The sequence below is a fragment of the Crinia signifera genome, chromosome 11, assembly GCF_055691185.1.
Source record: "Crinia signifera chromosome 11, ASM5569118v1, whole genome shotgun sequence".
NCBI classification, from domain to species: Eukaryota; Metazoa; Chordata; class Amphibia; order Anura; family Myobatrachidae; genus Crinia; species Crinia signifera.
The window spans coordinates 3087959-3104883 of record NC_139227.1 but is presented as its reverse complement, the minus strand read 5'-3'; the positions used below and the strand labels follow the sequence as shown (position 1 = coordinate 3104883).

Here is a 16925-nt window from a genome sequence, read left to right as displayed (position 1 = left end):
CCAGCAGTAACAAGGTGGCTCAGCATGGGTGCTCATGGAACGTCCCCCAGCAGTAACAAGGTGGCTCAGCAGGGGTGCTCATGGAAAGTCCCCCAGCAGTAACAAGGTGGCTCAGCAGGGGTGCTCATGGAACGTCCCCCAGCAGTAACAAGGTGACTTAGCAGTCAGAGCATCCACGGGGTGAATGGTCTTTTGGGGGAATCTGTTCTGCTTGGCACATAGGGGACTAGGCTTTACTCTGCTCAATGTCTAAGGGGTCTGTACTGGGAGCTTCCCACCGCTGGAAAAAATCTGAATGGTTGCTATGGGCAACATAACCTTTTTTTCATTTTTAGAAGTTTTAGTAAATATACCCCTTAAGCTGTGTACAGACGGGGGCTATTTCAGCACATGTCGCTGAGCGACCATATTACCAGTGATTTCATGTGTTGTGGGAGATAAATCTCTAGGAGCGCGCTGCCAGCCCTTCATGGTCGCTGGTCTCAGGAGCAGGCTCCTCCGACTATGGCTAAAAATCGCTGGTCGCTGGTGCCGGTGCCCCCGCCTGACTGCACCATGCGCCGGTGCCCCCGGCTGACTGCACCATGCGCGGGTGCCCCGCCGACCAGCGATTTTTTAGCCAAAAGGAGGTAGAGACAGAATAGCTTGTGATTTTCAGGCACAATTGCTGGTCGCTGATAAAAAATAGTACACTGAGCGATATATTGCTGAGCGATTTTAAGCCATTATCGCTCAGCGACCAAATTGCACGGTGTGCACACAGCTTAGAGGTACGTACACCTGGGCATTTATCGCTGGCAATATGGTCACTGAGCGACCATATTGCTAGCAATGAGTGTGCACTGGCAATTAAATTGCCGGGTGCACGCTCACGGTTTTAGCCCCCTTATGATCGCTGGCTCCTGCGACCAGCTGATTCCCTCTGCGTCTCCCCCGGCAGAGGTTCCCTTTCATTAGCGACCATCTCTGGTCACTGATGAAAAGGAGACACAGCAATAAATCTCCCCCATGTGTACGGGGCTTAAGTGTTTGGTCCTAACACTGCAGGCTAATACGTTCCAGGCCTGTGCTCTCCCTCAGTGGCGGAGCGCCGCCCTCGGAGCGCCGCTGTCAGTAGTGCATTTTCTAGAAGTTCCAAGTATCTTAGCAAAAGTTGTTTTACCATGAACCGAAGTGATTTACTGTAGGTTACTTCTGATGTTTTGACATTATTCGGAACCAGTTTGTTTTCCACCAAAGGCAGGGGAACGTATATTTGTTTTGGCATCTTATTTACTTGAATGTGTTTTTGTGTTTATTTTACTACATTTTTTAATCTATAATAATAATTCTGAAGCATGGTGAAGAAATTAAAATAGTTTTTGCATTAAATGCTAACGCTGGTAATTAATGTGTTTGTGGATGGAAGCCGTAATTTATGCTGGGCAAGCAAGGTGGCATTACTTCAATATTAAACCACTAGTACAATCTCCTGATTCCCATTATATCCAATTAGCAGCTTGTCATGCTGCTTGGTGTTCTTGCCATAGTGTTGCATCTTCCATTAATCCACATCTTTCTTTCCTTTTTTTTAATTAGAGTAACGATTGAATCTCTTTATGTTGCAGAATAATTGTGCCGCCCTGCTCAGTCGCCTCGCATTTATCATGGGTAGGCGCAAAGGCTGGCACACTATGCAATTTATGCTCTGGTTCATTTATAAATGGTTGGGTAATTCCCTTTTAAATATTCCGTGTCAGTGTTTTGCTAATCTACAGGGCTATTCCGTGCTTCGTTTTAAATCCTTTTAATTTTTTGAAGTGTCTGAATTTGAGATGTTTGGTGTTTTGGGAGGCCATTTATCTGTAGCGCTATACAACGCACGTGCTGTGTAATGAACGATCTAGCGCGATACAACGCACGTGCTGTGTAATGAACGATCGAGCATCGGAAGATGTCAATTTAAATGTGAAATTTCTTATTTTTGTTTTCTTCTGTAGGCGGCATTAGAAATATATTTGCTAGATCTGCTATTAAATGTTTTCCTGCCTCCTGTCTTAGGAGAATGAAGTGGATGCAGTTCACCCTGGCTATGGCTTCCTATCGGAGCGTGCAGATTTTGCCCAGGCCTGCACAGATGCCGATGTCCGATTTATTGGCCCCACACCTGAGGTGGTACGTAAGATGGGGGACAAAGTGGAGGCTCGAGGTATTGCCATAAGTGCTGGTAAGTGTTTGCATTCACAGTAGGTGATTTAAAAAAAAAATATTGCTCACTAAAGACAGTGTCTAGTGCAGGGGAAGCCAACTCCAGTCCTCGAGAGCTACCAACCGTTCACATTTTCCAGACCACCTGCTGCTGCACAGGTGCACTCATTACTCACTAACTCATTTTAAAAGATCCACAGGTGGAGCCTCACTTGTGATTCTGTGAGGAGATCTGGAAAACATGAGCTGTTAGTACAGTAGCTCTGGAGGACTGGAGTTGGCTACCACTGGTCTAGTGTGTATGCTCAATGTCAGTAACGATGCTTCCTTGCATCGTTACTGACCCCTTGTCTGCTGCACATGCAGGTCAGTTTTGGCTATGTAGCCATCGGCCTGCGTAACAGCGTTGGTGGGTGACGTCACTAAGCGATATCGGTCACCAATGTCATTCAGTGAGCATGCGCTATGACAAGTGCCGTCGCTGATACAGTTAACTACATTATATATGATATAATTTTCCTGTATCCTTGTTCAGTGACAGCTGCTAATGCATTGTACAGGCATTTTGGTTTATCCTCTGAATTATTAGATTTTTCCTTCCATTTTTAAATCGAAAAAAGAAAACGATAAAATTAAACCTTGTATATATTATCCAGTCACTTTCTTTTAGCTCCTCTCATTTGATTCACACTTGGAGATTTAATCCCCTGTCTAAGTAAATAGCTACTTGTTTGCAGGGGCTGGCGGTGGATTCGCCAAGCACCAGCCCCTGCAAGGGGACGCGCATGCACACGTTCCCATACAACGCTGGCTCCTCCCCCCAACCCTGCCCGTCTATGCTTCAGGCTGGTTCCCATCCCCCAGCTGACGGGAAACTGGCATGCGCATATATGTAGGACGCTAGCTCGTCCAAGTCAGATGTAGCGCCGCTCGCCAGTGGGGGTGGTCTGGCGAGCCCCGGCGCTGGATGAGCGGCGCTACATCTGTAAATGTCTCGTTTATTCTCCCTCAAACGGTATGGGTCATTGAGTCGACCCATACATTGCCGACATGCATTTAGTTGACAGGGCTTTGGTTGACACATGGCGTAGGTCGACAGAGTTGGAATGTTGACGCAAGCATCAGGTTGACAATGGGAAGGTTGACAAACAAAAGTTTGACATGAGCTTTTCAAGGTGTTTTTGTCCCGAATAGTCGTCATGGATCCCTTCAAAGTGTGCCGTGTCCCCTCCGCTTGGGCTGGTCCTTGGCCACCTATATGGCCAACGGCCATTCTGACACACAGCAGTAACATGCCTCTGTGGCGTGCATGGGCCTCTGTGGCGTACATGGGCCTCTGTGGCGTGCATGGGCCTCTGTGGCGTGCATGGGCCTCTGTTGCATACTTGCGTCAAACATCCTCACTGTGGGGCTGACCTCTCCAGGGGCGGAACATAGCCATAGTACTGTCCTAGCACGCTGGGAGAGCTGGGAGATATGAATAATACACTTAGATGATTGGCATGTACAGTATTGCTGAGGATCAGCGAAACTAATGCGTGAGTGATCGTAAGCTATTTTGATTTAGTTTTAGTAGCCACAAGGGCTGCATGCATTAAGCCTTCCATTAAGCAGTGTACTGCTAATTGTAGTAATTGCTAAGTGCAATACTTGCATCCGTTTAAACTGGTATTAATTGGTAGAATCCATTGTAGTGACAGCAGTATTTTTATGATCCCAAGAAGCATCTACCGTCCAACGAACAATTATAGCTGTCATGTTCAGCTGAAAAGACATCAGTCAACTAAATATGTCTAAATACAACTTGTCATCAGCACTTGATGGGTCTGTGAAGCAACAGAAGAAAACTGTGCATGATTGCCAACCCAGGTGGCGAGGCTGGTGGAGCAGACGTTACATCTAATGTACCTGTCTGTGATTGGTCAGTCTGCCTTATTTTGCATCACGTTGTAGACACTGTGGTATCTCTGACACTGTGTGCCTGACTAATCTAGGGAGGAATTTTACTATATAAAAAAAAAACACATTTGTTTATGGGCTTTGCGAATGTTTTCAAAATGAGCGTTGAACAAGTAATACCCCTTTCACATTGCACCTAATTAGTGGGTTCATTCCGGTTGTACCCGGTAATTGGTGCGATGTGAAATGGGTTACCGGTTAACCCTTTGAGTTCCGCACCAAAAAAAAGCAAAGGGAAAAAATTTTTTTGTTGTTGTTATCCATAGTGAATAAAAAAATGCAATCAATAATAGTTTTTTTTTAAATGAGAGCCCACAGTTTTTGAGATATAGGCCTCTACCAAACAGTTGAGAAATCCATTTATGATTCTTTTATTTTTTTGGTGCGGACCTCAAAGGGTTAAAGCAAACCAGTAGCAACACTGCAATACGAACCAGGTATAAAGAAGGGTTCTTACCATTTTGTTGCTGTGTCGCTTTGCAGTGTGAACGAATTAATCGGGTTGGGCGACCCGTTTCCCATTCACACTATGGAGGAGGCAGTGCTTGGAGCAGAGCCAGCTGTAAGTGTTGCCTCCTTCCCCGCCACAGATGACGCCCTGCCACGCCCCCAGATGACATCAGCAAACCGCCAATGTTGCCGGTTTGCTGATGCAATGTGAACAGACCGCACATGCAGGGTCGCATCGAGATTGAACAGGTTCAAAGTCCCGGTGCGACCCTGCATTTGCGGCCTGAAAGCGGTATAAGATGGTTGTTTCTACACATTTTATACAGGACGAAACTTGAATCATTTCATTGTTCAATTCGGGGAACTCATGAATACATTTCTGTTTTGAAGTTTATTGCTAAAAAAAGGTTCTAGCATATATTGTGCCGACGCGTAAGTTAATGGAGGATTGTTATCCAGCAAATATGCTTAGAAGTCCTCTCCAGTCTTTTTAAAGCTCCCATGTGACGCAACCCTTATCCTTAATCTATGTTTGTGTCTGTACAGGCGTTCCAGTTGTTCCAGGCACAGATTCTCCTATTAGTTGTTTAACGGAGGCCAAGGAATTTTCAAACAAATATGGATTCCCAATAATCTTCAAAGCTGCCTTTGGAGGTGGTGGCCGGGGCATGAGAGTGGTACGGAGCTATGAGGTACGCCATTTCTACGCTTTCACAGTGGTGCTGGACATACAGTACTTGTAAAAACTATGTCATCACCTGCTGTACATGCCTCCTGGAAATTCTGTAAAATGAGCAATATTACCATCTGTTAGTAGACAGGGATTACGTGGGGGGAACGGGGTGGGTCTGAGTTTTACCACCTGTAATGGTGAGGTGGAAGTAGTTCCACCTTGGCCCTGCACAATAATTCTAACAGAAAGGTATTATACCATACAGGGGGTGCCCTAGCCCTACCTCTGCATATTAGGGAGGGGCTTATAAGGTGGCAGAGGGAAATGGTTTCCACCTCCTCTCTAGGACCACTTTAAACCCTGGTTGTAGACAAAGAGTACACTGCATGTATTCCAGCTGCTGTGGAACTACACATGCCAGCATGCTGTAACAGCAGAACTGTAGCCGGGTATGCTGGGATGTGTATTTCCACACAGTGTGCTGCATACTGTATGTCCTACCCCTGCATTAACACTTATTACAGATGTGTGGTGATATTTACTTATGTACACACGGGGTGAAGGGAACCCCGTGCCGGTCAAGCTGCCCAACCACACCGCTGCACATGCACCTGTGATCTGTGCTGAGGATCATATTCTGGCTATGCTTTTAGGCAACACTCTCCTCTACGCAGGGTAGGCCGTGCATGCACTGTATCTCTGAGGGCGATGGCGACATGTGGCACCGCCCATTGCTATAGGGAGTACACACTGAGCGATCTGTGCTTTATTTGTAAGCAACCTAGTCAAAGTACTTAGAAATGGGGCTTAAATCGCCCCTTATGTACTGTATGCCCTTCCTTTACTATCAGGGACGAGTTTTGTGTCGGTTCTGCAACAGATTAACCAAGTAGATTGCTGCGCTTGGTCTGGTGAAAAGGTCAATAATGACATTTATGCACTTCTCAATGTTTGCTATTTTAACCAACTGTTTGTGTATTGCTTCTCCGGTTAATGAGACTTAGGGGGGTATTCAATGTGTAGGTCACGGAGGTCGAGCTTGCTCGACCGCCGTGAGCCTGTCCCGTTCTCGGTCAGCTCGACCGATAACATGCAGGCGGGATTCAATGTCCCACCTGCAGTGGGAAGCGAAGAGGCCAGCTACAGCCGGCTGCTCCTCACTTCCCGGCCCTTCTCGGCAGAACCAGCCCGACAGCTTGTGAAGTTGGGCTCGTTCTGCCGAGATACCCTGCTCAATGCTGTCGGGGAATACAGCATTGAATAGGGCCCGGCGACCATCTCCCCTAAAACTTTTAGGGCTTACACAAGTTTTGGGGCATTTTATTCCTTTAGTTTGTCTTGTAGGCTGTATGGTAAGACACAGCATTTACCTATTGACGTTGGTTACATGGTTTACTGCATGGAAAGCTTTAATGCACCAGATGTTCCAGAAATATACCATACTGGTTCTCCGGTGCATCTATCTCCTCATCAAGATGGAGGATGCTCTTACCGTACAGATCAATGATCTTCATGAGTGTACGCTATGTAGCAATCCATCATGCAATGACTGCAGGTGAAACGCTGCGAGACTTAATGGACATGAGCTGAGAAGGCCACAACTCGGCTGTGCCGGAAAGAACATCCCAGTAGTATTAATATTTATACACTGTGTGAGAGGTTCAGAGAACTAAATATTCTAGGTCCCCTCTATTATTTGATGGTTGTGTTTGGCCAGCAAGAGCCAACAGCAAATGTTCCCGCTACCTAATTTATATTCGCTAGAATAATGACCGTTCATCTATTGTGCGCTGTACATGATTAGCCAAGATGAATAGTTGTATTCTGAGTGTGTTGCACAATGACTCTCTAATTGCGCAGGTTTTTCCTATGTGGGCTGGTTCTTTCATCTCTCACCAGCTTGCTGTGTCGGGACACCTCTTACACTTCATTTCAATTGCTTCATTTTCCTCTGATTTCCATAAATCTTTCCCATGGTGTACATAAGTTAATGATGTCCTAGAGGTTCCTTTCAGCTGATATATAAGAATAAACGCCGGCTGGATTTCCCTAGCTATAAATATTCCTATCCCTTCGTAGTTATTTTAATCCCCTCCCCGCCCTCTTTCATTTTGGCCTCTTTACATACTCTATCCCCCCCCATGTAAGCCCCAGGATGCTTCCTGAAAGATTGAAATGCCATACTGTATATTCCACTGTAAAGGATCATGTTCTGATTCTGCTACAGAATTATTAATAGAGACCCTGGCAGCAGCTGAGGCACAGCCCTTAATGAACAGTTATGTTTATTTGTACGATTAGGAGCGTGTGTGTGTGTGTGTGTGTGTGTGTGTGTGTGTGTATACATACATACATACATACATACATACATACATACATACATACATACATACATACATACATACATACATACATACATACATACATACATACATACATACATAGTCTTTTAGAAAAACAGCACTCAATGCAAGTAGACAGAACGGTTGGTGCAGGGTCCAGTCAGTATTTTTAAATAGCACTTACCCAGCCTAGGTGTGTAGGACAGGAACAGACCAGCACTCAGTTAGATGCAAAAAAAAGTATATTGAAAAAGTTACAGCATGTTCATACAAGTGTACAGTACAGTGGCTGACCCAACAGCCGTTTCGACCGGATTCCAACCAGTCTTCAACAGGGGCCCCTAAGTGACTGGAGACCATTGTGGTCAGGAAACGCGTTGGCCGTGGAGTGGAGGGCAAGGAACTTTGGACTTGACACCAGGAGAGGCTGCAGGGACGCCTGTGTTACACCATCTGCCTATGTTGTCTACATTTTCTGTGTGGACAATACTGCTCGGTGAGAGTCTGATGTTTTAAATCCCTGCTGTATGTATTTTAAATTGTGTGTGAATAAAGCGGTATTACACTATACCAGCTTTTTTTATTTCATATGCTACAAGTGAAAGAGTGGACCACGTGGGAATCTAACGGTGATCTGACCGCCCCCATGCAGGCCATTTAAGTCTACCCTAAAAAGTAGACCAACTTAAAGGGTACGAGTCCCCCTATGTCCATTAAGGATTGGAATATACTGATCTAGGATTGTGGAGAACCTATCATAACAATATTACGCTATTGTTGTCTCTGTTTCTTTTTGTATTTTTGGGTATTTGTCTGATGAATCTGAGGAGAAATCCCCTGTTGAGCAGTGCCTAGAGGACAGTGTTGGTATTTTCTCTTGTTTGGATTTGTGCTTTGTATGTAAGGTGATTTATACTTTCCAACACTACCTAAGGCAGCGGCCCAGCGCACTGTTAATCCAGAAAAATCCTTTGTGTAAACCCGATGACATCATACTTGCGCCGACTAGTCCATTCCTTCCAGGGGGTGTGCCGATACAGTAGTGCACCCATCACCATGGGGACAATAGACGATAATCTAAAAAGGGAAAACACAGTCATGAACGCAATGTTGGCTGTAAGCGCTCCGTCGTCAAGCGATTCAGAATGTGCAGAGGCCAGGGAAGCCAGAGAACCCTTTATGGGTTCTCACCAGGGCCAGGAGAGGCCCCACAGACATACTAGAACCTGCCATGGAGGTCAGTGGGCGAGGATCCAGAATCAGGTCCAAGTCAAAGAGGACATGACATACAATTTATCTGCCAGAATACTCTCTACAACAGAAAATGATGTTCTCATTAAGGACTGTCCTTTGTTCCCACGATCCGACCTGACCCCTTTGAAGTCGACCTCTACAAGATGGGCAGACGATTGAAACTAAGAGTTCTTTGCCAAAAACTCCTCAGCACCAACCACAGCCCCAACGATGTCTGCTAAATTTACATTTGATGCAACCTCCAGCAACATAGCCATAAAGTGCTTTCTTGATTGCATGGGTACAGTGATCTCCAGCCAAGAACACGCCACCAACATCAAAGGTCATAACTTAACCATTACCGAGCGGCAAGCCCTCAAAGACTTGGGCTCTTACTCCGACATTGGCATAAGGACAGCCGATAAAGGCGGAGCGCTGGGGGTACAGAATACCTGCGACTACAAGGCAGAGATTTATCGCCAACTCTCCGATTACTCAGTGTATAGAGATCTCAAATCTGACCCAATTCCACAATTTAAAAAGGAACTGGACATCCTTATATCAGAGTGTTCAGTCCTCCATTATTCCGAAGAAAATCTGAGATGCTTTGATGAATGACCATCCGAAAATTCCCCTTCTTTACACACTCCCAAAAATTCACAAAATTCCCAGGCCACATGGATCACTGCTTTCTGGAAACTGTCTGCACACAGCCTCTGTAGCTGGTGCTCTCCCCCCCCTGGCTGCAGCCAGTGCAGCCCCTGCCTCCCCAGGCCACATGGATCACTGCTTTCTGGAAACGGTCTGCACGCAGCCTCTGTAGCTGGTGCTCACTCCCCCTGGCTGCAGCCAGTGCAGCCCCTGCCTCCCCAGGCCACATGGATCACTGCTTTCTGGAAACTGTCTGCACGCAGCCTCGGTAGCTGGTGCTCACTCCCCATGGCTGCAGCCAGTGCAGCAGCAGCTGTATGAGACTGTTCAATATAAATAAATAAATGCAGATCCGTAATCTCTGCTTCTGGCGGGGGGGTTCTAAGTACTTTGAACCCCTCCACTGTGTGCGCGTATGGCCTTGCTATATACTGTGCGCCCCAAAGCTGCACGTTGTCTTATGTAGGCTTTGCATGAAACAAACATTAATTACCAGTTGCCGTCCGCCCTTATTATACAGGGACAAACACTATGCACTGTGTGAGCACCGTCAGTGCTCTGTGGCAGAATCACCCTTTCTGTAGGTAAGTTTACCTGTGGCTCCCCAGCTGTTGTGTAGCTACAACTCACAACCGGGGTTCTTATGAGATCAGGGAAATGCATTGTAGTGGAATTAACATAAACTTGCAGACATAACTGCAATAAATGACTCGGACTGCTGCAACTGTGCCCAACTCCGAATCTCTCCCTATCAGGAGGGATCCATCCCTTCAACTGACCCCTTCTAGAAATGTGTTTTTCTATACCAATCCACTCCTGGTCATGGGATAGCCGTATGTAATGGTACAGTAGGTGGTGCCACTGTGCGGTGTCCTCTTGGAAATGCCCAGACCTATATAAGCTGTAGTGTGGTATCTCATGAGTTCGTTTGAACACTGACTAGCTTGCTCATGGCAAGGCAATGTGAAAGATCAAAGCTATAAACGGGAATGGTAGTGGATATCTGAGGCACGGGACATTCTATATCTGAAGTTGTGAGGATATTCAACATTTTCTCAATCTATAGCATCACATGTACCGAGAATACATGGCGGTGCCATCCACTGTCACAGAGCACCGAGGCTGACCACGGGGGCTTAATTACAGCGGCATCTGGCCAGAATTGTCTGTGGTAACTGCAGGAGGTACCAGATGTGTGTCCAGCAGGCCAGAGTTGGGAGCAGAAGACCCACCAGCGTGCCCCTCCCGGAGTACAGTGCAACACTGGTCACCTGGCTTTTGATGTCACGAATTGGATCCTGAAGGACTTGGTAACTTGTGGCTTGGTATGATTATTCATGTCCCATTTTGTTTTGGGCTGAGAGGGTGGGTTTTTTGATGTAGACCACAGTAGGACATAAACCCAAGTTGTCAACAAGGCACCTTCCAGGCTGGCGGGTTTCCTTAATGTTTTGGGGTTGGGTCCCCACTGGTCCTCCTGAGCAAATCATTGGTCGCTAACTGCTGTGTTGCAATGTTTCAATGACCGGTTTCAGACATTCCTGGGCTTCTTGTACAAGTGCAGTAAGGGTCCTACGTCGGTGGCAGCAGAATGGCTGCAGACATTTCCCAAAATGGAGGAGTCACCTTTGTTTTTGGGGAGTGCTGAGGTCAGGATCCCCATCTTCTAATTGAGATTTTTCGTGACCTGCAGCGGCCGGCTATCGTGCCTTCATGGGTCACTCAGCTGGCCAATGGAGTTGCAGTTGATCCGATGCTGCATCCTAGGATGGGACTAATTATACGAGACTCTTACTGCTGCATTACTGCTCCTTCCAGGCATGTAGCATTTTAATCCCATCTGAATCCCGTTCATTGTGCCCTGCCACACTGCATAAATTTAGAGTTCAAGGTGTTGAACTCAATCTAATCAAGTATCTTTTGGATTTGCTGAATAAAGTAGTTTAAGCCATGGAGGCACCATCCGGAGGAGGAGTCCATAACTGTAGAAAAAACAAAAGGTTGATGGGATTCCTGTTGCGCAGTATAGCAGCAGGTCACAGTGAGAGCTTGGAGGGAACACCACACCTCCAATAGATATAGAAACACGAGCAAATAGGGGTGCCCTCCACCTTAGAATAGCGCTATAAAATGAAAAGAACTCCCCTGTTTGTAGGCCTGTGTCTGGGTTGGATCTCTTGTGTGTTTTACTGTAGAATATGAAAGACAAAAAAACAGAGCTCCGCCCTCGTATAATACTGTTTTGTCACAAACAAGCTTTACAGATTTAGGGGATAACGAATGATACAAATAGACAGTGAGACCGGTGGGTTCCCCCTTTCAAACCACTCACACTGTCTCAGCGTATTCAGGTGTATCACAAAATAATTAGCTTTTTTTTTTTTTTTTTTTACACGAATATTCCAATAAATTCGGGGATTCCCCCTTTCCATGTACTCCCTCTTTCGCGTATTCAGAAAAGCACTTCATCTTTATCCTGTGGAGTAAAGTCCAAATAACTCGACCAAGGAAAAGCTAAAAAGTGGATCCTTTATTTGGAAAATGAATGGTTAAAAAACACACGCTGGGAAACTTATCACAGGTTGACTGAAGTACCAGAGGTCCAGATGTTATGTTCCACGGGGCCCCGTAAATAGTACCTCTGATAACTGTCAGATCGCCTGGATGTGTCCAGCTGTTCCCTCTAGAAGTCACTTCCGACGCGTTTCGATCTCCACTTGAGATCTTTTTCAAGGTGCCAGTGACTTTCATCTGTAAGGCTTAAATAGCCCTCATATTACCTGTAATTCCGCCACCTGCGGGATAATCAGCTTACTGTATACAATATAATTATACCACTTTCAACTCCAATATTCCTATTGTTGTCCAGGTTCCCGGGCGTGGGGCTCGTTACAGGACACTTCGTGTATCTTCACTTCTCCCCCAGAAGTGACTCGGCGGGACTCTAGCGCGTCACCTCCCCGGAAGTGACACCGCGGGATTCCGTTCCCTCCGGCGGATTAGGAAGCATAGATGTGCCTCATATCCACTAGCTCTCTTCTCCGGAAGTGATAAGCTGGTATGCTGTCTTCTAAATCTTCCTGCACCTCACGGAAATTATGTATATCACGTCTGTGTCCCGTTCGGCGGCCATCTTGATACACCTTATTTGGCTTTGATTGTTTGGCGGCCATCTTAGTACACCTTTATTCTCCCTTATAGATGTATATTGCTCCTATCACCATCTTGCTCCTCCATCTCCTCTGCTGGATGTGTATTGTCGCCATCTTGCTCCTCCTTTGTATCATTCGTTATCCCCTAATTCTGTAAAGCTTGTTTGTGACAAAACCGTATTATACAAGGGCAGAGCTCTGTCTTTTTGTCTTTCATATTCTACAGTAAAACACACAAGAGATCCAACCCAGACACAGGCCTACGAACAGGGGAGTTATTTTCATTTTCTAGCGCTATTCTAAGGTGGAGGGCACCCCTATTTGCTCTTGTTTAATAACTGTAGAAAGGTTGCTTTGGTGACCTACACGATATTAGACTGATGGTTGAACAGTGTGTGTGATGGTCTGGCTATCTGTCTGTCATTGACCCTCTAATTATCCTTTATATATAAATAGATATATTCTTTTCATGCATACAGTAGATGTCGGTCACTTGGTTGAAATATGGGCAACATTGTATAGAATAAAGTTTGGAAAGCATTCGACAAAGGAATAGTCCAGGCTGATGTATGAGCCCACATTTCCCTGACTGGATTTCTTTAGCGCTGAGGGGGATGATCATTTTCTAGCAAGAAAACAAATGAGTAAAGCCAGTGTCCTAATTGAAATGCAAAGTAGAGGTCGTTAACTGGAATTGCAAGATAAAATGAGATTTAAATTATGATAAAAATTAGGGTACATGAGTAAATGAAGTCGTCCGCAATTGTAATTCACGGATGACTTTTCTAACGTTGGTTTATTGCTGAATATGTAATTTTGTCTTTTTAATAATGGAGCGAGTGACCCTGTGGTGCTGCTGAAGTGTATCCGGAGTTACAAGGCAGGTGCCCTAGAGCACAACACATTTTGTAGAACATGATCAATCCCATAAGGTATTTGTGCGACTGTAAAAACAGACTTATCTGCGAACACAAACAGGTTTAGCTGTGGGTGGTTTGTTATTATTCCCGCGTGGGTAATTCTATGGTACCACAAGGGGTCCAGTGTGCTGTACAGGAACGAAACCAGAAACTAGGGCCTACAGTACAGAATGTTTCAGGACCTACATTGGGAGTGAATACAACAATGAACGGCAGTGTTGCAGAAACCAAGGGTTAGTAACTGTTGTAGAGAACGGGGGAGGAGTTGATGGTATCGGTGAGAGTAGGTAAAGCGCCCTTGGGAATAGGGGCCTGCTCGCGAGAACTTACCGTATAAAGCAGGCATGTCCAACGTTGGCCCTCCAGATGTGATGCTTTGCCACAGTTTTGCTATTAGAGAATGCTAAAACTGTTGCAAAGCATGCTGGGATGTGTAGTTTCACAACATCTGGAGGGCCAATGTTGTGCATGCCTGGTATAAAGCATTATAAACTGGAAAATAATGCAGGATCCGGTCATACACTACAGATGTGTGTACTCTAGGTTAAATCTCCTATATATATGACATGTTTAAACATGATGGAGATACTGTAGTGACGAGTTTGCTTTCTGATTATTCAGTGTACACTAATCTGGTGTCATGCACATGATGTATGTTACCTTCAGGTAAGATTACACATAATGCATTACGTGTTTGGTCTTGGGTCCCATCCGCAAGAGATCTGATTATGGTATTCAAACATTATTTTACATTTATTTATATATTCCTTTTGTTCTTTTACAATTGGGAGAAAATAGTAATAAAAAAAAGAATTTGTATTAACACAGACATGCATGCTTACAATCTATAGGGAAGTAGGCATTGATTCCGGACAGGTGCGACATATTGTGTGTATTGGTCCCGTCACACAGGACAGTTGACCAAAAGTCAGGTGGATGTGAAAGGGAAGGAAGAAAATATGTAACGTTTGTGGGACCTGTGTAGCGGGTGTGCACTTGGAAAGAACCGTTTACGACCGCTATGTGCATTAATGGGGTATTTGGAGGTAGTAATCCAAAGATTTCTGTCCCACTAGACTTTCAGGGAGACTGAACCTGCAATAATGCGCAATAAGATACGTTTGGGTAATAGACTTTGTCATGTAAATTACTTAAAATAAAAAATGAAATGGGTGCACAGTATGAATGCCAATTTATCACAACAGGATGAGCTCATTCAGATGTGTACCTACACTAGGTCACTAGAACACGGTGTAAACCGCTCTGTTGCAAGTTTTACCATAGATGTTCTTGGTGTTCTAGTGGTTGTGTATAGACTGCGCATATAACACGACCCACCGATTCCTTTCTCCAATTTAAAAAGTGTCCCTGTCAGCATCAGTGTAGTGTTCCCGTGGCTAGCATAGTCAGCTTGTGTCTGCGACTGTGTACGCTCGCGCCTAACCGGAGCTTATGCTGTTGGCGTAGTCAGTCAGCCTTACGCTGTTGGCGTAGTCAGTCAGCCTTACGCTGTTGGCGTAGTCAGTCAGCCTTACGCCAGCGCTTATTACATTGTGTGGGAACCATTGACCTTTTTAACCTGCCTGACATGACAGGTGTGAATGTGTTCCTGAAACACCCCCACTATCCATGTCAGCCTGAAGCGTGGTGAGCGGACGCAGCATCCTCCCCACCTGTTCATACCCCCACTATCCACGTCGGCATTGAGTTAATTTGATAAAGTTTGACGAGCGAACGTGGATTACTTGACATGTGTTCCTCGTCCCCTCACGGGGCTCGCCGCGCTTCAGGCTCGTTCTACACGTCCCCTTGTGGGGCTCGCCACGCTTTGGGCTTGGTGGCTTGCTGCACACTCCACACTTTATAAAATCAACTCCATGCCGCTGTGGATAGTGGGGGTATAAACAGGTTGGGAGGACGCGTACCGCGTCCCCGCTCTGTGCTCGCCATGCTTCAGGCTGACGTGGATAGTGAGGGTTTGAAATGGAGGCATTTGCCAGTATGTAACATGGAGCACTGGCAAATGCGTCTTTTATTGTGCAAGGACGCACTTGCTCTCCCACCCCCCTTTGTGCACGAGACGCACGTCCTACGGCAGGGTTGCCGTACCCGATCGCACAAATTAGTGAGATGCAGAAGCGTATGACACGCTCGTGCGTCTCAGGCAGATGGAGCACCTCTCCGCCGGCGCCCACATGATCGCCTCTCCGCCAGCTCGGGGGATCTGGCAGTTACCGGCGCTGTGTGAGAGGCTTGCCAGGGACAGAGCTTCAGCTCGTGGGGACAGTACGGTGACTACGCAGGGCTGTCACTAGGACACTACGCAGGGCTGTCACTAGGACACTACGCTGGGCTGTCACTAGGACACTACGCTGGGCTGTCACTAGGACACTACGCTGGGCTGCTGTTGGGCTATGCTGACAGCGTAGCGTTAGGTGTCGCCGTGAAACTAAACAAGTACCAAAGAAAATATTTGTCTTCCGCTGTTCCTTGCTGTCTTTACACAGTATATTACTTTTCTTCAATGTTTTGAGTATATTTTGAAATCGTAATAATGTGTACATGACCTGTTCTTTGTTTCTTCATGAACGGTTTATTATGCTTTAATTTTGCCCTGAAACTTTTTAATGTTGGTGCATGTATTCCTTCCTGCAGGAACTTGAGGAGAACTACACCCGAGCCTATTCTGAGGCCCTCTCCGCTTTTGGAAATGGAGCCTTGTTTGTAGAGAAGTTCATTGAAAAACCCCGTCACATAGAAGTCCAGATACTTGGTGAGTGCAGTGATGAAAGGGCTGCTCTGATTGGCGTAGGGCCTGCTTAATATGAAAGTGAAAGGGATGTACTACTGTAGCCCATTTTATCCCATGTATCTACCAATCTGCTGCACTAAATAATACTTTTTATTATGGACAAAATCTTTACATTTTTTTTTTTGTTAGAGAGGTTTGGAATTGGGATACATTTAGATTTGATGTGTTCTCCTATCCCATACATCATTACCCCTCCCCTTGCTGTACTTCGAGGAAGCAGAGGCTAGACTTTCCCAGTCACTGATAGGCTGGAAGCTAGATGTGCCAGATTCGATGCAGCCTATCGATGGCTGACTGGGGAATCATGTGAGCGGGGGGCAGGTGACTCCCTGTGTAGTGTAGGAGAAATGGCTATATGACTATGGAACACATGTATGACCATAAAACAGCCCATACCAGTGTGACCTTCACGTGCTCTCATAGGTTACAGGTCACAGATTTGTCCACTGTACTGTTCTACTAGACATGGATGACCTTATTTGCTGACAAAGTATATAAAGCGTATATGTTCTAGCTGTACCTGTAAAAGGGTTAGTATGTCCTCGT

At 45.8% G+C, this 16925-nt stretch overlaps 1 protein-coding gene across 1 annotated transcript in view; it reads left to right on the top strand.

Moving 5' to 3' along the window:
- PC (pyruvate carboxylase) overlaps positions 1-16925 on the top strand; it is a 401728-nt gene that overhangs the window by 93450 nt on the left and 291353 nt on the right. The window contains exons 5-7 of the mRNA XM_083164787.1: positions 2041-2206; positions 5143-5288; positions 16223-16340. Of these exons, the coding sequence (XP_083020913.1) occupies positions 2041-2206; positions 5143-5288; positions 16223-16340 (430 nt within the window). The remainder of the gene's footprint in view (positions 1-2040; positions 2207-5142; positions 5289-16222; positions 16341-16925) is intronic.